Here is a 23,641-nt window from a genome sequence, read left to right as displayed (position 1 = left end):
AAAAGCTGTTTGCTTGGATAAAAAACAAATTTAACTATAAACGCCTTCCTCCGTGTATGTTTGATGTGAATATCTCTTCGTAAAAGTTTGATCTTTGATGCAGCGTTTTATTTCCAAAACTGTCCACATCTCTTCTCAGGGTTATGTTTAAAATTACCATGTAATAACCTTTGTTTTCTAAGATTCATTTTTGTCTATAAGCGTAAGTATTTTTTAACACTTCCACGTTTTGTTTTCTTACCTCAAAAACATTCCCCGACAGCAGAAGTCGAGATTCACACGAAGATATATTCTTAAGAAGGGAATTCTGTTTAAAAATCCCTCTTTCAAGTCTTTCTTGAGCTCTTTCGCACATTTAACGAGAGTGTTAAAATGTGTAAATAATTCTTGAACCCAATATTCCATCGGCGAAACACGAAATTGATTCGCTTTTCGCGCATAACAATTTCAAAAAACCATGAGACGAAAATTTAATTTAAGTAAATGTGTACTTAGAAATATAAAGAAAAAAAACATTTCACACAGAATATATTTATTCCTTTCTATGATAAATTCTAAAACTATCTTGCTACAAAATTGCCGGTAACCGACAAATAATTAAAATATCATGGAAGGAGCTGGTTTCTTTGTGAGACACTACAGGATCATGGTGATTGGTTTTTCAAGATACGACCTGAACGTCTTCAACCATTGTGCACCAACAGCCCCATCGACAACCCGGTGGTCACAACTTAGCGTAACACTCATCATTTTTGCTGTTTTGAAGCTGAAAAATAAGGAAAAGCAAATAAATAAAAACTATAGGGTTAAGCTTCTTTCGTTCAGGAAAAGTTAAAATTTTCCAACAAAAAATCGTAAACCCGGAAAATCCGAACCGACAAAAGACCAGAAAGAATGCAAACGAGATTGTATCAATTTTATTAAGGAATCCTAAAAATATAAACTTTTTTTAAAAAAACAACACAACATGGCGACGTCAGAAAGTAGGTTACGTCATTACAAGCCGACATTAAGAATAACACGCCTGCTTAATCAATGAGTGTAGCCCGTGACGTCACAAATCAATTTATATCAATTAAACAGCCTGATATAAATAGAATTGTAATTAATAAAAAAACACAAAGTGTAATACAAACAAATTATTGATTATTGACCACAACAAAAGCAGCGAGCTAAGCACATGTTATTGACCGAGTAGACCCGAGTTATGCAATTTGGGTCTGTGTCTCTCGCAAACAGCAGTTGTTAATTGGGACTGATTAAACGTGCAACGACTGGTTTTTATTAACTCGTCAAAAAAGTTGTACTTTTTTTGTTCTATTTCGAGTGCCGCCTTAACTGACATTCTCAACAAACAGTTTCTTTTCAGAGTTAATTTATTGTACATCCTTACATAGGCAATACATCATTCGTTGGTGACATGCAAAACAATCACAAAATTTAAAAGGTTTGTCAAGTAAAACAGTAAGTCCACGGTTACTTCAGGATGGTTACTTCTGTTTTCTTTCTATTTTTAAGGTTCTTGTTAAAGCCTAGTCAAATTGTTGAGCATAAGAGCACTGTTTACTTGTTACGTACTTTCACTCTATCAATCAGACCACGTGTATTGAAATTACAAATTATCAAGATGGCGGACAACGTGGAAAGGTTTTTTGTGAACGGCTACCACGTGGGAGGCCTACTTAGAAAAGAATAACATCTACTCGAAAAGTTTATCATCAAAAGTTGAGTAAAATAATCGTGTAATAAAACATTCTTTTTCTTTCTAAATTCTCCAACATACGTAGAAACCATTCTGTGCAAAAATGTTTACTTGCTCGTGAACCCTAGGTCACCAGTAACATATGTCTATTTTTACCTTGAACCTTGGACTCTGGTTTCTTGCTGCAAAGGTCAACAAACTCATTTTAGGCAAATTTATTCCCTTGAAACCCAGGGCTTATGCATTAAAAACAACATGGTTCTTACCCGATTTCAGAAGACGCGTCCGGGACAACCCGCTCCTCAGTTCCACCAACGGCGAGTATACAACTCTAAAAATAAATAAAAAAATCACGTAGATAATCAAAACTCGTCACGTTTTCAGGGGACATTTTTCTACTTTTTATCATTTAATGAGACAATTTATTGGACGGAAAAAAGTAATTTGTGTACCACTGACAGCTGGGTTGAATTCTGGTTACATAATTAGTCCCCAATTTTTAGGGTAAAATTTAACCCACGACTTCTCTTGTATGCCGTTTCAATGCGTATATCTTTGGGTTAATGTTATTTATTCTTTATAAACAGAATATAATTTTTTTTAATAAAAATGGCTGCTATTAGCGTCAAGCATACTTAACACGAGAAAACGAGAGCTAAGCTGCAACGGATGTTTTACACCAGTATCACGTGATCTTGCCCATTGCCACCCAGCGCTGCTTGAGTGAAATTCAACTTAAGTGAAAGTCACCTTGGTAACCTGGTTAGCTCACTATGAAATCATGTGTCGTGAAAATGACCAAAAACCAAGTATAAACTAAGTATATCACTAAGCTGGATGCGGACTAATTGTTTGTTTGTTTATGTTCTTATACTACAAAGTTTCGAGGAGTGGAATGTTTTAAATTCCTTAAAGCTAAGCGATTTTTTACCACCGGAAAATAAAAAGAATATCGAATTTTGCTCGTTAGCTTGGTTTAGTTAACTACGGTTAGAATATACTACGTTTTATGTTGGTTTGGTTGCATGCACCAAATAACACAGGGCTATGCGTAATTTGACCGTAACTGTACATTCGCATGATTTACTTATAAAGACAAGAGTGTACTTCGAAAGCAACTATAAAAGATGTGTACCCTTTAGTGAATTAATTTCCGCCAAAATTAATTTTCACGAATTTCCGCAACATTGGCAAAAACTCGCGAAATTCGCGAAAATTAATTCCCTTACGGTAGTCTGTGAACCAGTTAAAAACACACACAAAGTGACAAGGCATGGTAAAGTGATGGTAGGCTTCGAGTTGCAAACATGGCAAGGTCGTCATTGATGGAATTATATCACACACTCTAAAGCGAAGAGATACATGGGAAAAGTCTCAGTTCCCCTTATTACGAAGCTCAGCATTTCAAATAATAATAAGTTTTAGATTTCGTGCTCATTACAAGATGGAACAAAAACGCGGTCAGTGCGCAACCTTGACATACCATGTGGTCTTCTTTGCTTTTCGTTACTTTCATATCATTTTATTTATAAGATTTTATCTTTATTATTCCGTTATCTTAAGTATAGCCAGCCTCTTTAATTCAACCTAACTGTATAACGCGACGATAAGATATAATATGTCTGCTTGTTCACTGTTTCGCAGGATAAAGGAAAAAACGTATTCTAATGAATACCTCCTCTGGTAAACTCCAGGTCTTGAGGACAATTTGGGCGATGACGCTGAATAAAGGGCGGGAGATCATTTACCTTTTTTTGCCTTAACCCACCCCCACCACTATCTTTTTACGAAACAAGTACGACTTTTATGTTGTGATAGATGAAAGGCTCGTTTTCATCTGTTGTATAACAAAAATCAAAGTACGAAGAATTCCGAATGCTTAAGATCATTTCTAGCTTCGTTTAAAGTTACAGAAAACAAGACAGAGGATCACATCTATATTGTAATACCCGTATACGTCTGTTATGCAAAATGGTACCGCAAGTAGCGAGACGCATGCAATGCAGTATAAAAATGACGGGCAAGCTTGCGTATTTTTCTGCGGGCCACCGACTAGTTTTGAAAAACCCCTGTACCGCATCACAACCCAACCCTCTAAAGTAGCAAAAATATCCAACTTTATTACTGTCTCTACGACCCTGTATTTCTCAAGTTCACTTAAAATAGAAGCACGAAGTACGAACTGTAATTGATATATCTTTCTTTTATACAGAGAAGTACTTGATGTTCACATGTGCAACAAGAAATTTTTCGCTTCCATCGTCTTGTTCTAATAGGTGTCATTCAGTTGAATTTTCGAAGGCTCGATTTCTCAAAAATTGTTCTTATAGATATTTCAAGAAAATTTTTTGTGCTTTTTAAGGCATAACATACATTATGAATTATCAAAAGTGTAATTTTTTAAAACATTTCTGAAGGTATATAACTACAAAACTTTTAGGAAATCTCACTAGTTTAAGTGTGACGGCCATCTTGGTGCATATGTCGAGTTGAATATTTCAATTTCGAGTAAGTGACCGTTTTAAAAATACGAGCAAGCGTCATCACAATTTCCACATGAATAACTTATCACCGCACGAAATATTACAGAAAAATAAATGAATAATAAATACAAAAATAAATAAATAAAACGAAGACTACACAAAAAGAATTCAGTGCGCAATCGAAGATTAAAAAAATCGTTGTTGAAAATAAAGCCGCCCCTTATTTGCAAAAAAAAATCTAAAAAGTCGAAGGAAAGAATTTTTTTTCGTGAAAAAGAACAGTCGACGTCATTTTGAGACAATAATATTGAGGAAAAAAAATTGAAATTTTTTCTCATTTTCTTAATTTTCTTTGTTTAGTTTTCACACCGTTTCTTTTCCCGCGCATAAAATTACTTCTTCTTTGCTCACACATTCCTCGATTTATCATTCTTTAAATACCCTTCTACTGACAACTTGAAATGACGTCATGAAAGTTAAAGACTTCATATTGTATGTGTGCGCGTTTTTCCGCTGTTTTCAATGCAGGTCATACCACTTCACAAACACTTTTTCCTCAACTTAGGCGAACGCATTTCCGCGCAGACTAGTATGATTAAAATTTTAGGGTATTTCCCTTAAAAAACAAAATCAATCCAAACATTTCCTCAGATGAAAGAAAACATGAGAATGGGCGAACTGATAGATAAAGTGTCGAGCACTGGCCTTCTCTAAGTTTGTGTATCTTGTTTCATCACAAAGTCAAACCGACAAAAATTCATAAATGAGAATGACACGGTATGATGACGTCAAAACGTTTAAGAAGCAATTCATAATGGTGGATCGGATTTCAAGTGGAAATAAAAAAGAAAATGACATATCTTTTGTTTCCGTTTCTCATATCAGTGCAGATTTAATTATTAGTGTCCTATTATTCGTCAAAGAATTGATCACCCAATTAAATTAGTTACCAACTCCCAATAATTAGCGAAAACAATTGGAATGACCTCCCCTTCAATAATAATGTTCCTTTTGTGCTTCCATGCATGAAACACGAAACAAATATCGTCGATGAATGAATCACTTACAACAAACAACAACAACAAAAAGTCGACATGAAAAAAGTGCGATCTGCTTGTCAGCAAATTTACAAAAAAAATTGCCTAATATGTGACATCTGGACTAGTGAAAACAACTTTCGCAAAGGTATTAAATTCAACAAACAACTTAGCAGGCAAGACAAACAAGACAAACAAAACAAACAAACAAACAAAAAAACAAAACATATGTAAATTCATGGCTACCAGGAAAAAAATTATATCTTAGATAATTAAATTTGCTTTTAAATTCAATAATATTGTAAAGCAGAAGTTTTAAGAAATAATAAATATATTGAATATTTCTGTACCATTACAGTACCCTTAAAGCTTTGAATGATCGTATATTTAAAACTAAAAAAGACTGATTTTTCCATTAATGTTTTTCTTAAAAAAAAGTTTAGATTTCAATGTAGTCAAGTATTGGTAAAAACGTCCTTTTTTCATTTCATTTGACGATGGTTCCTATCACCTATTACCTCCTCATTCTCTTCGAGTTCAGTATCTGCTAGTTTCTAATTCCTTTTCAGCTGTGTTACAGGTAATTTTTAACAATTGACCTCATTATCTCCTAGTTCTAATTCCCCTTTAATTACATTATCAGTTAGTTCCTAACTTCCACCAACTGCATTACCAATTAGTTCCTAACTCCCTTCAACTGCACTACCATATAGTCCCTAACTCTCTTCAACTGCATTACTAGTTAGTTCTAGATATCCCTCCAATTGCATTACCAGATAATTCCTAGTCGATAAGGCCAGTGGAAAAAATCCACTTACGCAAAAGAACAATGGAAATAATCCATCAGTTCAATCCTTTTAATGACGTCATCAATAACGTCATCAAATGGAAACGCGAGAGGCTGAGTTTGATGAATTTAAAAAGAAAATCTAACACTGACCATATGGTAACTTGTTGAAAGAAAGAAAAAAAGAAAAATTATTACCTGTGGAGGATTGATGACTGCTGAAAAATTAGTGATACCATACATGCCAAGGTTTGATATCGTAAATGTTCCTCCCTGTGAAAAAATTAAGAGGGGGTTGCACACATGATATATTGCTAAAGAGAATTCACGAATTTAGCAAATAAGTGATCACGTAAGATTTATGGTGCCAAGAACATTGTAATTGACGATAGAGGTAGAATTAGGCCTGATGTTAACCTTTCCATGTTATTTCCTAGCGAAAACGATTTATCACACAAAACAGATAAAAACTAAATCCTAAAATTCGTGCCCCAATCATCAATTCTGTGCCTTAATTTATCCCTGCAACTAGGCATTATATGATCCGACTGTCTAGATTTCTCAGCATTACAGACAAGGCAAAAAAAATTTTCTTCATATCATTAGTGATTTTTTATCATAAAGACATTAGTAGATTTTGGTTTGCTATGTTTTCACCTGATGAAGAATACTAGGGCAAAGTGACCCGCCTGTGAGCAAATAGTTGAAGAAATTATGGTTGTCGCTATTAAAGTTGACTGGCAAAATAGGTAGGTGGAAATTATATTAGCAGTATAATCTCAAAAACCAACTAGGTAAGACTAATTCGACCATCTTTTTTTTTAAAGCCTTCTATTTTGACATATTTAATAACGTACCCTTTCAAATATCAAGCTTGGGAAGCAGTCAACGTTAACTTACTACAAATTCATGTGGTTGAATTGTCTTGTCTCTTGCTTTTGCAGCTAGGGACACTATATCAGCATTTATAGTGGTCAACCCCTTCTTGTTAGCATCAAAAACAATTGGTGTGATCAAACCACCCTCAGTACTGACTGCGACACTTACATCCACATTGTGAAATCTAAATAAAATGAAACAAGACAAGTCATAAGTGTACGCTTTTATAAATTTAAGGTGATAGATATTAACAAAAAAAATTATTTCTGCTTTCGTGTCTCCAATAGCAGGGAGGAAGCTAGATTAGAAGAAGGAGAAGATAATTTTCAAAATTTATATATTAAGAGGTATAGTTTTTTTTTTATTCTTGATAGTAGGGGGGGGGGATTGAGCATGGACTTGAAACTTTAAAATCAGTGAAAAAAACATCTTAAATGGTTCAAATATGAACGTAATACTCTTAAAGCAATATCAAGTATTGTACCAATAAGCATCCATAAAATCAATTTGCCACTTTTATATATCAGGAAACAAAATTTACAATAGGTAAATGATTTCCAAAAAATAAGATCATCCTGGGTGGAAACAGCTTCAAATATTATTATTAGTGTGAGGAAGGTATGGGGAAATAAATGGCAATACTAGCGACATAAAAAGGACAGCAACAACTTAAGGTTCATGGGAAAGTTTGAGAAGACAGAAACAAATAATGGACTCCATATAAGGATAGGTGTGGTTTTGAAGTATGGTAAAAAGTTTTTTTACTGTCTAATATAGTCGTTCATCCACTGTGAATTGCATTCTGGTACTTTCATCAGTGACAACGCTGCAGCTTTGACTATGAAGTCATTGACAGATAATTTAAATTCACCATTTGAGTCATTATTGAGAGTTTTCCGCAACCTGAAAATTAAAAAATTAAAATCATACAAAAAATTACATCAGACAGAGTATGCACCTAAATTATAGTGCTTGCTAGACGTGCTACATTCTTTATATTATCCAATGTTGTTTATATTCCCCAGACTTCTTATGCAAATTGACAGGCAAAATAATGCATATAGTAAGCCATGGATCAGTTTATTTCAGACGTCAAGTAAACTCATCTTTCTATTTTAAAATTAAAATATTGTTTGCAAGCAGATTAGAACATATATCAGTGATAAGATGTGTCTAGCCACAAAAGAAAAGTGGTTAACCATGATTTGACTTTCCACACCAAAAGTCAACCTAGAATCTAACAAAACGTAAACATTGAAACTTGTCTGCACCTAGAATGTCACAACTGGTTTACATAGAATACATAATTTATACAAAATAACTCTAGATATGCCAGATATTCTCACGTTTAGTTGATGCTACCTTACCTCCCCTTTTAACGCCAGCCGTAATTGGCATTAATTCTCGGAGGCTGGCGGAATAGGTGTGGATTAAAAAGGACCTAAAAGTGGGGTAAATTTGTTTACCTATATTTAAAATAATGCCTATGAATGCTATACATGTTCTGAGGAAGGTTTTAAGATTTATTTTTGCATTTTATTAGGAAGTGGTAACACTGCGTTAAAAGGGCGAATGAGGTGGTTAAAAAAGTCTTAATGCAACTATTGTCCTCAGAGTTTGTGGTGTTTTTGTAAGCAAATCATATACTGACCAATACACTTAACAGCTTTGTGCTATAGCAGAATTACAAATGAACAAGCATAGGATTTAAGTTTACACATACTCAACAACTTCATCCATGTTGATGTCAACCGACAAGTAATAATGTGGAACTGTCTGTTTGGATTCGGTAAGTCTTTTTGCAATTGTTTTTCTCATATTTGACAAATCGATATCAGTGTATGTGGCACCAGCTGGTGGTGGTGGCGGTGGGGATGTTGGCACAGAAGGTGTAGGTGCAGGAGAAGCACCAGTGGTAGATGGCCCTTGATACGACTCTACATCTTCTACAGTTATTCTTCCTCGTGGACCTGTTCCAGTTACCTTCTGTAATGAAAAACATGCAAAAAAAGTGTAACAGATATACCCAAACTTGAGTTTTTTTATAATTCACTGCAAAAGTATAAATTTGTAGAAATTGTCCCTGTGTTTACTTTCATTGAGCAACTCATCTGGAGCAGGTACTGTTTCTTCTGTTTCTGCGAAAGAAGCTTTACCTGTCCAACAGGGCAGTACCCGAGCAAACTCCTTGTAATTACAGAAAACCCTGTTTCTTCTTCTTAGCAAATATTAAATGTGTAATAAAAGGGGGTGTGTTACAACTATTTTTCTACAAGTTTTTAATAGTTTATTGCATTTTTGCACAAAAACTAAAAAATATATAATGTCACAACTTTTACCAGTGTAATATTATATAATTCTGTTATTTCCCTTTCAAATTCAGACTTTTTAGAACTCTGTCATCATCATCATTTCATAATTCTCGGCTTAACGTCCGTTTTCCATGCTAGCATGGTTTGGACGGGGTATATTAATGACCCTCTTCCAATCTGATCTAGACTGTGTTAGATCTAAACTCAACTTCCTCTGTATCAAGTCTGTCCTTATAACCTCCTGCCAAGTCTTTCTCGGTTTGCCTCTGGGCTTTGCTTCAGAAACTATCAAGTCTCTACACTTTCTTACCCAATTATCCCCCTCCATTCTTTCCAAGTGCCCGAGCCAATTCAGTCTTCTTATCTGGATAACATCTTTAATTCTATGGATACTTAGCCTGTTTCTTAGCTCATCTGAACTCTTTCTGTCTCTCAAACTGGCGTTACACATCCTCCCTAACCATTCTTATATCATTCCTTTCTAAACGGTCACTATCTTCCTGCTTTACTGCCCATGTCTCACTGCCGTAAACACAACACTTCTTAAACAGACCTCATACAACCTACCTTTTAACTCAATTGACAAGACTCTGCCAGTCAACAAAGGAAGCTAGTCAACTCTCTGAACTTTTTCCAAGCAGAACCTATTCTGCTAGTAACACTTCTTTCAACACCCCCTTCACTGCCCAACATATCACCTAAATAACAGAAGTTCTCAACTATCTCTAACGAGCCACTGTTGTACATCACTGAAGCTGGAAATACTTCATTCTCTATAATCTCACCTTTGCAACACTTGCATACAAACTGAATGTCAGCTCTAACCTTCCACCAATACTACTGCACTTCTTATGTACCCAATGCTTGCAAGTCTGACAAAAAATGGAGTTACTACCAACCCCTTCCCTGCAAACGCCACAAGGCCACTTTCCAACTACAAGGTCACACTTGGCTGCAATGCTACTAATCATGACTTTAGACTTTGCTGTGTTCACCCTTAGCCCTTTCTCTTCTAGTCCTTTCTTCCACTTCTCAAACTTTTCAACTAATTTTTCCATTGACTCTGCTATAAGAACCAAATCATCTACATACAGTAACTTCCATGGACAACCTGTTCTGAACTCCATCGACAGCGCTTTTAAGACTAGAAGAAACAACAAAGGACTAAGTACAGAACCCTGATGTACACCAAAATTTACACTAAATTCATCACTAATAGAATCATTAATCCTGACACAACTAGCATTTCTGTACATAGACTGTACCATTGTAACTAGCCACTCATCCACACTTAATTTTCTCATAGCCTACCAAAAAACTTTATGTGGCACTCTATCAAAAGCTTTCTCTAAATCTACAAGGGCAAAATAGAGATTCTTTTTCTTTCCTAAATACTTTTCCTGAAGCTGTCTGAGTAAAAATATTGCATCTGTAGTGGCACGCCCTGGAACATCAAAATGTATACAAGCACTCACATTAATATCAATGCCTCGTTCCAGTGCAATTCTCTTTGCCAATGGACTACCAAACACACGAGCTGTAGGAGAAGCGGTTGGTGTTGGAGTAGCAGCAGGAGGTGAAGGTGGAGGGGAGGGTGCAGATTGTGGAGGTGAAGCAGTTTCTGCTGGTGCTGGGACTGACTGCTAAAAAACAAAAGAGGCGTAATTTTTCTCGTTAAGTCTTTCATGTGCAGGTAGATTGTAATAAAAAGACTTTATTAAAGAGACTTGCATGCATATAATTCATGTTTAAAATTTGTGCCATATTACAGAAGGATGCAGCAGCAGTAAGTCACATTGCTTTAAAATTCTGTTTAAGGTTCTAAAGAAAATAAATTAATAAAAATTGTCTGTCTTGTGAAAAAATTAATATCCAACCTGATCTGCAGTGACAGATGCATCATCTGCACCAGTGTAATTTTTAAACACTGCTACGTCTTCTTCCTCACTTACAATAATTGCGATTAGCTAAAAACAAGTGTGTAAAAAAAGTAAGTTAGACACTGGCACGAAATGTAAAATTACATTAAGCAAAGATTTTTATAGCCTGCTTTCATACAAACACAGCCTAGCATCTTGCTCATTAAATTTTATCTGCTTAACTTTACTTAATTAGAAATGTTTTTTTAATGAAAAAATCAGAACTTTTACAAGTGCACACAGTACATTTAATAATGTCTTTCAAATGTCTTGTATATTAATGTCACTCTAAACAATAGCATAGGAGGGCAGAATTTTCCAGGTCTGAAATAGTAAATTTAGAGGGCCCTATGATTGATTGTATCTTGAGGGAATGTCATAGTCAATGGTATTGGAATTACATAAAATATAAAGCATAATTAAGGATCAAGCATGACTGAAGTAACAACCAATGTGCCTGTTTTTCAATCGCTGATTTCGCATTTCTGTACAGACAGTGCACCAAACACTTGCAACATTTAAAAAAGAAAAAATTCAACTCTACCGATCAATATGTTTAAGAATATTTTTTAGGAGAAAAATGACTTGAATAAAACTTAACCTCAATAAAGTTTGATATTTTCCCTTATGTCACTTGGCATATACCATAAAAAAACAGAACAACCTTGTTGAGGAAAACAACTTGGTGGATTAGTGTACATAAAACTGATTATAGTAGCAAAATCTTCTGAAGCTATGGCGTAGAACATACCAAGACCCACAATATTATTTGTTTTTTTCCAACACTCTGATATATAGTTTTGGATTCAAAAATATCATATTAATGTACAGTTTTTATGATTATTTTTTATACTTGAATAAAGATTTCAAATAGCCATGTGCATTGTTTTTTAAACCACATATTAATTGCATTGTCTAAAGCATAAATAAATAAATAAAATGAATAAATGCTGTGTCCATAATAAAAACCTTACAGTAGTAAAACATATAACAATATCACCATCTCTCAAATTTATTATTTAATGTGTTATAGTATTTAACTCCTTGTAAAACTTGATGTAGCAGGTGTGTATTTTTTCTTTACTGCAAAAAATTGGTTGGTTTAATAATGGCAGTTGGAGGGTTAATAACAAAATACAGCAATATTTTGTCTTCACAACCCAGGGATATTTTGGCCAATCACATTTTAATAAGATTATAATGGAATAGGGAAATATCAACAACAAAATGTGGTGGTATCTGGTTTTGAATCACAGCATTTTTTGCATAAACAGGAACAATAAGCTTGTACTCCTGTTATAAACTAATCACAGATATTTTAAAAAATTAAAAACCTAAAAAATCATTGATGATCATGGCAAAAAGAGTAAAAAGGACTTCAAAAATAAAAACTTTATGTATACTTGTACAACGGGAAATCTCTTGACATACAGTAATATTGCGAATGAATGCAAGAAAAGTCATTTAAGAATCATAATCCGAACCTATGTTTAAACATAATTTAGCTCACTTGATTAACTGGAACATCTTTAGAGCCAGCCGGAAGTAAAATCTTTGCTAGATAACCTTCCTCTGGAGTCTCCATTTCCATGGTAGACTTATCAGTTTCAATCAATGCCAAAACATCCCCTTCTTCTATGCGTTCTCCTTCTTGTTTTTCCCAAGAGACAATGGTACCAACCTCCATAGTTGGAGAAAGGTTAGGTAACTTCACTTTCTCATGAGAAGGTAATGCTAAAAAGGAAAAAAAGTATTTTACCAGCTGCATAATGAAACTACAAACTGGAAAGACTATAGACTATAAAAACTAAATCACTCCTAATCATCTTGTATGGAAAGGAATCCCCAAGGACGTTAAAACTTCCCGTTACTTACTCAATTACTCAATGATTCAGAAGTGGAACACTAAGTGATATTGTTACTTATAAAACCTGGTTATGACCAGGGAATTGGAAATATGGAATGCTTTTACCAATGTTAATAAAAAGAAACAATATATACTGCAATATTTTTACCACTCAAAGGACAAGTCCATAAAGCAGCTAACGAACTGGATCTTGATAAATTAACAAAAGATAATGGTGTCAAAAATTTATTGGTAGTATTGGATCTTTTTTAAAGATGGAGCTATACTGGCATATAAAGCATTCAAGTTATTTAAAATACTTTTGTGGTCGGCTGATATGTTAATCGCGGACTATATTAACAAGTTTCAGTTATCGCAAAGCAAAGATTACAAGATGGAAATCCATGATGGTGTACAAGCTATTGAATAGTGCCTAGCTTTTGGAGAATGATAAGCAAATAGTGAAAGCAACTATTTTTAGTGAAATGAGCCACATTGCTATGAAGAAAAAGCTAAAATATCAGATCAATTACTACACTGCTAGGCATGTAAGGAAACATATACCAATGAGCATGTACGAGGAGATAATGAACATGTTTTTAACAATTTGGGGAGCAGAATGCCTACAGATGGTGTAAATAATTAATTTTTAGGTCCTAGTAATTCCCATACTAGAACTGCTTTAGAATTTAAAGGGTAGTTATTTTTTTATTAATTTTTTTGCATAACATCAACAAAGATATACTTGATTCTGCCTGCATTAGAGTTGTTTGCGAGCGTCATTGGTTTTAAGTGTTAACAGACTCCTTAAAATAACGTACAGAACTCTGAAATTGTGTATTATAGTAATTGTTCTTTATTTTAATTTGGTGACAATGTTGTTAAATCACTTAAGAGTTCCAGGGTGTTAGCTAGCGCAAATAGAGGCTAGTAAACGGCCTCTTCTTAATCGAAAGTAGCTTACTTTTTCCCAATGGAAGATTTTGAAAAAGCTTTAAGGTTCTTGAAGAGCATGTATAATTTGAAAATTATGATGTTGATAAATGCCAGGAAACACCAAAACTATACACTATTTACTCTTTTGGGCTAGATACTTTACAAGATTTCTATCAATATTTTTAAAAATTTTAGTTTCACGAAGCTTCATAGTTTTATTTTTACTCCTATTACGTAAAGACATTTTTGTTTTTTTATTAAACATGTCAATGGCGAAAAGAATTGTTGCATAACACATTTTTATTTATTCTTTTGTTATTAACTATAGATTAGCATTTCATGTAAAGATAAAAATGGTAGCATGCAAGTAAAAAAAGCGAAATCTTCATCCGATGTTTTAGAAGAAAATGCGTCGGGAAAGGTTGTTTCAGGAATCTAAGAACATGAAATTTCAAATTTTTTACTACAAACAGCCCATAGTGACGTCCTACGGGAGACCCTTATTGAAATTCCCAATTGAGGTCAAATGGCCTCAATTGAGGATTTCTAGCTAACACACTGAGTTCGTTTACTCATATGTATTGCTCACCATTGATTCTCCTACTGAGTAGGAGTCCATGAAGAAATTAGAGATACATGTTCCGTTCAAGCATGATAAAGTTACACTGTTTGGCCATGGTGTTCCATTAGAAACCAACACTGCAGGACATTATCGTGTTGCAATAAAACTGACTATAACCGATGACAAGGAAAACAAAACTGCTTTAGTCTGCCACACTGTAAAGAGCAATTTTAATAAGAAGTAGGTGGCAGTCAAGCTTCATAGATAGTTTGCACATGTTCCCAGTTTTAAATTAAAAATTTGGTTCTAAAAGTTTGAAAAAAAGCTATTTAATAAACATCTGGAAAGTCTTGATGACACATGTGATGTATGTTTAAAGAAGAAGAAGAAGACACCGAAACCAATAGTCAGACTGCCAATGAGTACAACATAATGATACAGTTGGATTTTAAGAAATGGAGTCATAAACCTAAAATTTGGTTTCTCCACATAATTGATCACTTCACCAGATAGTCTAGTCATGTAATACCTAAAACTACTACAGCGATAATGTAGTAATCCATAATGAATCACATAGTAAAATAGATGAGTACCCATGTGTAATACTCTCTGTAAATTAACCATCTTCTACCAAAAGTAATTTAATTCCCAACAAAAAATGAAACATGACAATATTAAAATAAATGTAGATGAAGACTAGCAACATGTAAAGACTTTAAGCACCCCTGCGAAGCTAGCGGAAAGTATTCCAATTTGTATAATGTACAAAATGTATAGATTATCACAGTTTGAAATGTATTGATACTGAGGATACTGAGAGTGAAAACGGAAAACTGCCCAAAAAAAAGAAGTACTCTTTTCTAAATATAAACAATTTAAACCAACAGAACTGTTACAGGCTAAACTTGCTAAGTAAGTGGAAAGAGAATAAAATTCACCAAGAAGTAGAAAAACAAAATTGAGACTAATATTCATGTGATGTCAAGATGTGGAAAAATTTACTCCTTAGACATCTCAATGCTTTTCTAAAAAGTAAAACTATGAACCATGAAAGATATGTGAAACCAACAATTTTAAGCCAATAATAATACCAATTTGGTGTCGAAGTTGAGAGTGAGTTATGGATGTGTGCTTCTCTGCAATGGTATCTCTTGTTTCTGAAAGCTTGTAAGAATTTGGAATGGAAACATGTGGGAACGACCTAGCATTTTTTAAGTGACACTGTAACAAACAGCTTAAAGGAATTATTGGTACTTGTGTTTTTTCTGTGGTGGAAAGTTAACTCTTAACGAATATCATTGGTTCAGTCAAACAAAAGTTTACCAGAAAGCATGAGTTATATGTATCTTTTAAGTATCTGGAGCTTAATGTTGCACAAAACATTGACTTTTTTATTAAAGGGGAACTCCAGTAAAAATTACTTTTTTCTTTTTTGTTTTATACGTACTCAGAAATGCATAAGAAATCAAAAAAAACTTACTGCAATTGTTTTCCTTATTCAAAATTGTTGTACTAGCCTTCGCATATTCAATTTTTTTCTCATAAAAAACAGACAGGCGCGATTTCATTTAGGACTGGACCCGATTATAAATAATGACATCACATTGTGCAGAAAGTTTAGGCGAGCGCAGAGAACGTTCAAGTTAAGACCTATAGCTTACATTAAATCACTTTTTGTATGTAATTTCTGTTTAAATTGTTAGTTGCTTTGCGCTTCGATGTACCAATCGACCAGAGAAGTGTAAAGAAGTAAGTTTTCATAGAATCCCATTTGTGAAAAAGAAAGAACTCAAACAAAAATGGCTAAACAAAATACGTTGTGCAGGTGATCTACCAAGCGATCAAAGTTTTTATATTTGGTTGGCGCACTTCACAGATAGTTCTTTTAAAAGATCTCTCCAGGAAATAAACTTCCATATTAAAATATTGCCACTTTGTAAAAAATTTAGCTGGTGAACGCGATCAAAGTTTTTCATTTTTTCTCATTTTATTATTTGTACTTATATCCACAGAACACAACCAAATAACGTTTTGTACATTTTTATATTAAATAAAAGAACATTATACCAATTTCCAATACAATTACAGACAAAAAAGTTTTCTAGTTACACATGTATCTTTCTTAGCGCTCAAGTTTCTATTCTTTGTTTTTCAAAAAGAAGCTTTTTGATGGCAGGACATGCTGAATATTTTCAGGGGGTAAATGTACTCATTTTCTTCAATCTTTGTTACTGTTTAGGGGTCCATGTAATGCTGATAATGCAGTTTCTCAAAACAACTACTTATAAGTCAGTAGCTTCTGCAACGCATTTATGACCTATCATAATCATAAGAATGATTTTTATTTATACAATATTAATACCCCCGTTTTACCAACTTATTACGACCCAAACATTATTCGATTTTTTGATCACGCATTTCAATGGTCCTCCATCACTGAGAAAATTCCAAAGTTACATAAAATTTGTTTGCATTTGTGCCCAAAAAGCGTGTGCAGAGGAAAATTATTGCTGAACTTTGAAATAAAAATTAATTTGGGTTGTAAAGTAGGAAAGATTTTTTACTAAAGCGAATGATAAAGTTTTTTTGACGAAACGAATGTTAAAAAAAGCGATTAAATAAATATTTATATTTCTTTAAAAAGAAAATATTTAAGAACGTTGCTTTGAGTCAGTAAAAGACAGCTCGTCACTTTGCATCATTATTAATTTCTCACTTGTGAGACTCAAGAGGTTCGAAGTCGTGTGGCTGTAGCTTTGTAAAGTCTTTTTCATGAAGAGAATTATCCAATTCTATGTTTTCTAAGTTATAATCTTCATCATTATTACAAGACATCTTATCAACGAACAATGTAAACAGTAAGTAAACAAAACTTATGCTTATTTATTCGAACCTAGTCCCCTTGACTGTACGCAACCTTGCAAATTTAATTAAAATTGAAGATGTTTACAGACCCGATTAAGGTATAAATAAAGATTTTTAACGATCGTAAAAGGTTTATTCTGACATATTTATGCATTGTTATCAAAATAACATTTTTTTCAAAAAATTTTTTTCACTGGAGTACCCCTTTAATTTAGACAAGACTCCTATGTAATTTCTATCAAGGCAATAAGATTAAAAAATCCCTGAAAATTTAAAAAGTTTGTCCTTTGTCCAAATTCGACTTAGCTTAATTAAAATCTTTCAATAATGCTTATACTTCATATATTTTTTTTAACTTATTGAATATTGAATACATGGCAGAATATGGCAATATAATTGAGTCTTTACTCAATTAGGTTGCCAACCATAGTCAGTTAAATCAGCATGTGTAAAGGAGATATTGTTTGCCAACAAATAAGTCAGTAAAGCTTAACTTCAACGGTTTAAATTTTGTATTATAATGATCTTGGCAACCTTTCCAATAGTGGTTTTCATGGTTCTAATGATGGATAGGAAAAAAATGTGGTGGTAACGGTTCTAGACCTTGTAGGTTCACTTTAAAATATTAAATGTTTGATACTAAACAAATTGAGTTTCTCGTTTTCTGAAAAGGTTGACAGACAATTTAGGGGATTATTCGTATAGAGATCGTCTCAAAAAAAAATATACAAATTGAAACGATTATTTTTGAAACGATCATGGAGACAATCCCTAAACAGATAAAAATTAACATGAGACCTACCAGTACTGTAATATCTGACAACTCTTGCAGTCTTCTTTGACAGAAAGTGATGACATCTGACTTTGGAGAATGGTCTGAGAAAAAATTTATATGATTATAAAATTTAGTGGTACATTGTGTCAATGTAGTCAGGTGAACATACTTAATTTTTTTGTCAAAAATTTCAAAAAAATGCTGCTTATAACAAAAATCTTCCCAGGGCAGCTTTCTTTAAATGCACAAGGTTGAGTTCCTATAAAATTTCCACACATAATACACACATGCATATATTATATAGTTGAGCGCATATATTTATCAATGATATGGCATAATACCTAAAAAACTCCCTAATTATCCTGCAACTTACTTCACATATTGTTTCATTAGGGGAGAAAAAATTCAGTTATTTGCTTTAATTCACTGTAAAAAATAGTAGCATAGACTCCCTAATTTAATCTCCACATACTTAGAATAACTTTTACTTTCTGGCACACTAGGGGGTAATGAATATAAGTAAAGGTAACATGTGATTGGCAAAAGCAGAAGACAACAACCTTAATTTTGACATAAGTACGTCAAAGTACGTCCAGAATATTTTATTAAGAGTGGCCTATGTATTTTTATCAAAATAACAAAACAAATAATGCTTTACTTCACTGTACAATAGTTTTTCGTAATAAAAACAAAATATAAACAACATATTTAGTTTTGAAGATTTATTATAAATTCATAAAACAGCAAAGAAATAGGAACTTGACAAAAATTGTGCAACGACCCCTGAAAAATTATTGTGACTGACTTGTAAAGAGATTTCCATGCTGAACTGAACACGAGATTTGTAGTCATGGTATGCATGGTGTTCAAAGAAAGTTTTTTGTCAGCCAGGGAATATGCATAATATTTTTTTATTAAAGCTTTGCTCTTTAGTTAAGTTGAATAAAGGAAGTTGTTGTGCCTGGCACTGCAAATTTGTGAATTAAAGCAGATGTAAAGTGGAAGTTGGTCTTTTTTAAATCAATGATTTTAGCTTAGGTTTACTTCAAAAGACTTTTAAAAATAATTTTTTCTACTGAACTTTGTTTATCAATGGATGGTTTTATAGGTAGAAGCATATTTTGTAATGTTTTGATGTGTTTTAGCTAGTTAAATGTAGATAAATTGTGCACAGGGGCGGATTTAGACTTTGGCCACTTCAACACTCGCCTATAAGGAGAAATTTTGCCAATGAGAAAATCATGTGTATCTGAATGTAGAAATTGATTTAAAGCAACGCATAATTTTTATTATAAGCGTTTAATAATTTAATAATTTGCGCCCAGGATTCAAGGTAATATTTTTATCTCCACTTGGGAGTGTTTGCCGAGGCTTGACTCTCCTCTGATGTGCTTTGCCAGGTCGAACTACATTTTGCTGCATTTCGCTGATTTTGTTTCTCTCCATTGCTCTGTTTTCTGCCGTAAAAACAGTCAACTTCGGCGGCCGCCAAAGTGTGGACTTTTGGACTCTCTTAAACAAAAGAAAAACAAAAGAATCATGACGTGGAGAAAAATCTTGCCGAGGTGTGGACTTTTGGACTCTCTTTAACAGGAAATCGTCTAAATTTACGGTGAAAAAAGATTGATATTAGGGGATGGGTGCATAGGAATAATTTACTCTTCCTATTGTTATTGCCTCTCGATAGCCTGCCTGTTTTAAGGGTTCGGCCAACTTCGGTGAGCACTGAACTGAAAGAAGGCTGAGGAATCGTTTTGTAATGACTTGCAGCAAGTAAACGGAAGTTTTCAATATATGATTGCAGAATGAAGTTGAGCAATGCTGCTAAGAAGAAACAATACTGGAAAACATTTATTCTCTGTGTCACCTGTGATTGCAGAAGAGAAGTTTGGCAGAAAAGCAGGCTTTGACTTAACAAAAATCATAGCATCAATTTAATGACTACTAGCTATGCTTTTAGGTAATGTTTACTTTTAATTCCATTGATCTTAGAGTAAGACACACAATTGCTTTCTATTGCTGTGCTAGCAAGTGTGAACATTAAACTGTTTATAGTTTCAATTTCAACAAAGTTGAAAAAGCTTTGTGTCATAAAAACGTAAAAAAATTAAATTGTGCTTTCTTTCTCACATAAGCTTTCATAAAACAGTACTCTTGAAATATCCTCTTCAGTGTAAAGTAAGACATTTAAAGCATACAGAAATTTTGACCTCAACACAGGGTGTGTACTTTAAAAAATCCGCTCAGTAAAAAAGTGGCTAATATATAGACTTTTAAAAATGAATGATTTTATGTGCTTAATAAAAAAATCTGTAATGCCATGCATAATTCTTAGTTCATAGTTCCGATTTCTTATTGACTTTGTAAAAAAATGGACTAACTTGTTTAAATTCTTGTATCCTCCCCGAAACTTTAAAATAACCCTATACTTAAAAAAACAAATGGAAGTCAATAATCAAGAAGAGAACCTATACAATCTGTGACAAAATATAATGGATAATTTGATCATGAAAAAACGAAAATTGCCTGCAAATCTGATTTTCCGCATTTTTTTATGCTAAACCTAAAAAAAAATCATTAAATCAGATTTATAACCTGTCTTAAACAGAATCTCCTTTTTAAAAGTTCCTTCTGTAAGGCCAATATAATGAACACTGCCATCTTGTGGCCTCGATTTGACATGGCATTTGTAAATAACACTCTTATTGAGACATTTTCCTTCGAGTGGGCAGTTAGTTTTAATTCTGCAATTACATTTGACTTCTTGGTTTTGCGGTTCTCCTCTTAAAACTTTTTTATTGTGTACTGATACGATTGACGAAATGTTTTGTAAACAGCTAAAGCTAACCTTTAAAGTGTTTCTATTCAGAATTTTGTGGAATTTATGTGTTTTAGGAAAGTTTTTGCTGACAACTGATAAAAATCGCTTTGCAACGTTTGTATTAACGGTGGATTGAACTATATTATTTTTCTCGATCTTGATTTGTTTTCCTTTTTGTTTCTTTTTTCAAACTTTATCTCTTCTATGTAACCACATGATTTCAGAGCAGGCAAATAATTTTATACGTCTTTCTTTTAACTGTTTTTTTTTTAATTGTAATACTCTTCTATATCTGTAACTTGTAAATATTGCCACCAGATTTACACAGTTTTTTTAAAAATTTTTTGAAGTAGTTTATCACTGTATAATCATTCAGCGTGAAACCGACAGTTAGCTATATACTTTTAACTTATTTTCAAATACATTGAATTTTAACATTGCTCTATTTCATCTTTGTTGGTATTGAGCACTTTCTCAACAGAAATAACTTTTGAAAAATATTTTAAAATTGGCTATAATTCGCTAATACGTAGAATTTTTAATTTCAAGACTTACCTTATTGTTACCTTCGCATGGTCATGGTGACCAGGACTCGCTTTTTTTGTGCATGTATCAAAAGCCAAATAGTTCAATTGCCTCGCATTTTTTGTAGAAAAAGCAGGTCTGCAATTTTTAAGTCCACAAAAGGAGATTCCACTAATACGTGTACGTCCAGCCATCATTATCGAAATGTACTTAACACATTTTGTGTCAAAATGCAAAAGAAGAGCAACCTTCCACTATATATTTTTTGCATGCAACAATCCTATTTTCATCAAGACCGCAAAACAAAAGTACGCAGACCGTGAGACCTCGTCCTGCACCCCAGGCCTTAGTCCGCATCCGAATGGGAATGGTCGACGCCATTATTATCCTGGTGGAATGTAAAGTAGAGATTATTTTGAAACGAAAACATTTTGGATTAAACACCAATTTCAACAATACATCGTTTCAGAGCTTGAATTTTTATATATATAGGGCCGGAATCTAAACAAGAAAGAACTAAGAAACTTTGGAAAAGAGGTTGCCTTTTAACTTCTTAGAATAACGATAGGGATCACGACCGAACTAGAATGGTGGAGTGGCAGTAAATTTAATCCCCAGATCTTCTTGTAGTTCTTTTATATCTGATCGATGCCATAGTTTGCGGTAAAACAGAACTGTTTCTGAACTCGCAATTGTTTGTTATTTTGCGTTCCTGTGATGTTTTTATGACGAGCAATTTTTGCGGAACATATTTTTGCGATTTTAAACCCTAATTTCTTACCTTTTTTTAACTATATGCATATTATGAACACAATATTTTTAACTATGCATATTATGAAAACGACAAAAAAATCCAAATGTAAAAAATGCGTTGTATGAAGATGTCAGTTGTCAATAACAGTTACTTGGACGAAGACAGTGTCAATTTGACGAAGACAGTGCCAATTGGACGAAGACAGTGTCAATAGGACGAAGACAGTGTCAATTGGACGAAGACAGTGCCAATGAAGTTAAATATACTTCAATCATTCCTTCTTCAACAATTCTGGTGGATAGATCTTTCACTAGATATAAAGAATGAATAGAACATAGTCGCTGGCGTTTTAATCAGGACCTTACGTTTCTACAAAGCATGAAGCTTATCGGTAGGTCAGTCGGTAGAGCATTTGACTCTTGTCCGAAGGTTGTGGGTTCGATCCTAACATAAGGTTACGTTATCGCTTTGCAGACATTTCAGTAGAAACAATAGCGACACCGTAAAAATAAATCCAAGCCAATATTGTCCCCAGGTGTTCAAGTGAGCGCTGGCGGCTGCGACATCAGGTAACAAACTCTGGAGATGAGGATGATATAAACCACTACGACTTTAAACGAAGGAAGAACGAAAGTGATGTCGCTAAGACAATCCATGAATGCATTCTCGACCCCAGAGCTATTTACGATCCACCTCAAAGTTTGTGCAAAATTTTAAAAAGCTGCGTTGCAAAAAACTTAATTTAAAGAACTAAAACTTAATAAATAAATGATGTATCCAAACATTTCTGAGTAATTGTGCGCACAGTAAGCAAGTAATTGACGATGTAGCACTTAAACGTTCGAATATTAATTTTGAATTTATACGAATTCTAGTTTTAGCAACTCGTCGCCGCCCCAAGGTAAACGGTGCTGGAGTCGACCTTCATTCTTTGTAACTTTCCGTCGTCCTTAAACTATATTGATCACCTTTGTCCCCAGGGTTTCTTGCCTTCTTGATATAGGAGATGACCTCGAAAATAATTTTCGTCGTCTTGTCATATCAAAAAGACAAAAAAAACCTAGGGACGAGGGTGCTATATTGATCAATGTTGAGAAAGAGAAATTTTGTAGTTCAAAAATATCAGACAGCGTTAGGAAAGCTCTCGAAACGAGACTGAGTTTTCTTTGGTGTGCTGCAATTCTCTTGCTAACATTTTTTACAGCTATTTAAAATCGTCACTTTATGTTAATTTTTCGGATTTATACTGTATAAACAACCTTTTATAACAAGATTTTTGTTTTTTTACTGTTGACTTCTTGTTGGATTGTTGCACTAATTCAACGATGTTGATTTTGAAAACAAGACATTAAAATTCTTTACTTACAAAGCACATTTTATTTTGCTACAAAACGCCTGCAAAAAAAGAAAGGGATAACCCTGGGGACAAGTATGGTAC

General features: G+C 33.6%; 1 protein-coding gene across 1 annotated transcript; it reads right to left on the bottom strand.

The window, feature by feature from the left end:
* Positions 1 to 515: 515 nt before the first annotated feature.
* Positions 516 to 21,756, bottom strand: LOC130647410 (dihydrolipoyllysine-residue acetyltransferase component of pyruvate dehydrogenase complex, mitochondrial-like). Its single transcript, XM_057453260.1, has 11 exons — positions 21,480 to 21,756; positions 18,131 to 18,204; positions 12,630 to 12,853; positions 11,078 to 11,167; positions 10,676 to 10,843; positions 8,612 to 8,874; positions 7,654 to 7,791; positions 6,910 to 7,072; positions 6,208 to 6,282; positions 1,969 to 2,033; positions 516 to 766 (listed from the first exon to the last, which is right to left on the bottom strand). The coding sequence occupies exons 1-11, from the start codon at positions 21,644 to 21,646 to the stop codon at positions 637 to 639; spliced, it is 1,557 nt and encodes a 518-aa protein (XP_057309243.1). The 5' UTR covers positions 21,647 to 21,756; the 3' UTR covers positions 516 to 636.
* Between the last annotated feature and the right edge of the window lie 1,885 nt (positions 21,757 to 23,641).

This window comes from Hydractinia symbiolongicarpus, chromosome 6 (genome assembly GCF_029227915.1).
Source record: "Hydractinia symbiolongicarpus strain clone_291-10 chromosome 6, HSymV2.1, whole genome shotgun sequence".
NCBI lineage: Eukaryota > Metazoa > Cnidaria > Hydrozoa > Anthoathecata > Hydractiniidae > Hydractinia > Hydractinia symbiolongicarpus.
Note: the sequence above shows the minus strand (reverse complement) of the source record. Positions and strands in the feature narration are given on the sequence as shown.

What these genes read in the sequence shown, in the direction of transcription:
- LOC130647410 (XM_057453260.1), bottom strand. Translation starts at nt 21,646, where the DNA reads ATGATGGCTGGACGTACACGTATTAGTGGAATCTCCTTTTGTGGACTT. An exon ending in AACGAGGCATTGATATTAAT is followed by an intron (nt 8,875 to 10,675) that starts GTGAGTGCTTGT and finishes TTTTCATTACAG; the next exon opens with AAGGTAACTGGAACAGGTCC. An exon ending in CAGTCATCAATCCTCCACAG is followed by an intron (nt 2,034 to 6,207) that starts GTAATAATTTTT and finishes ATTTATTTTTAG; the next exon opens with AGTTGTATACTCGCCGTTGG.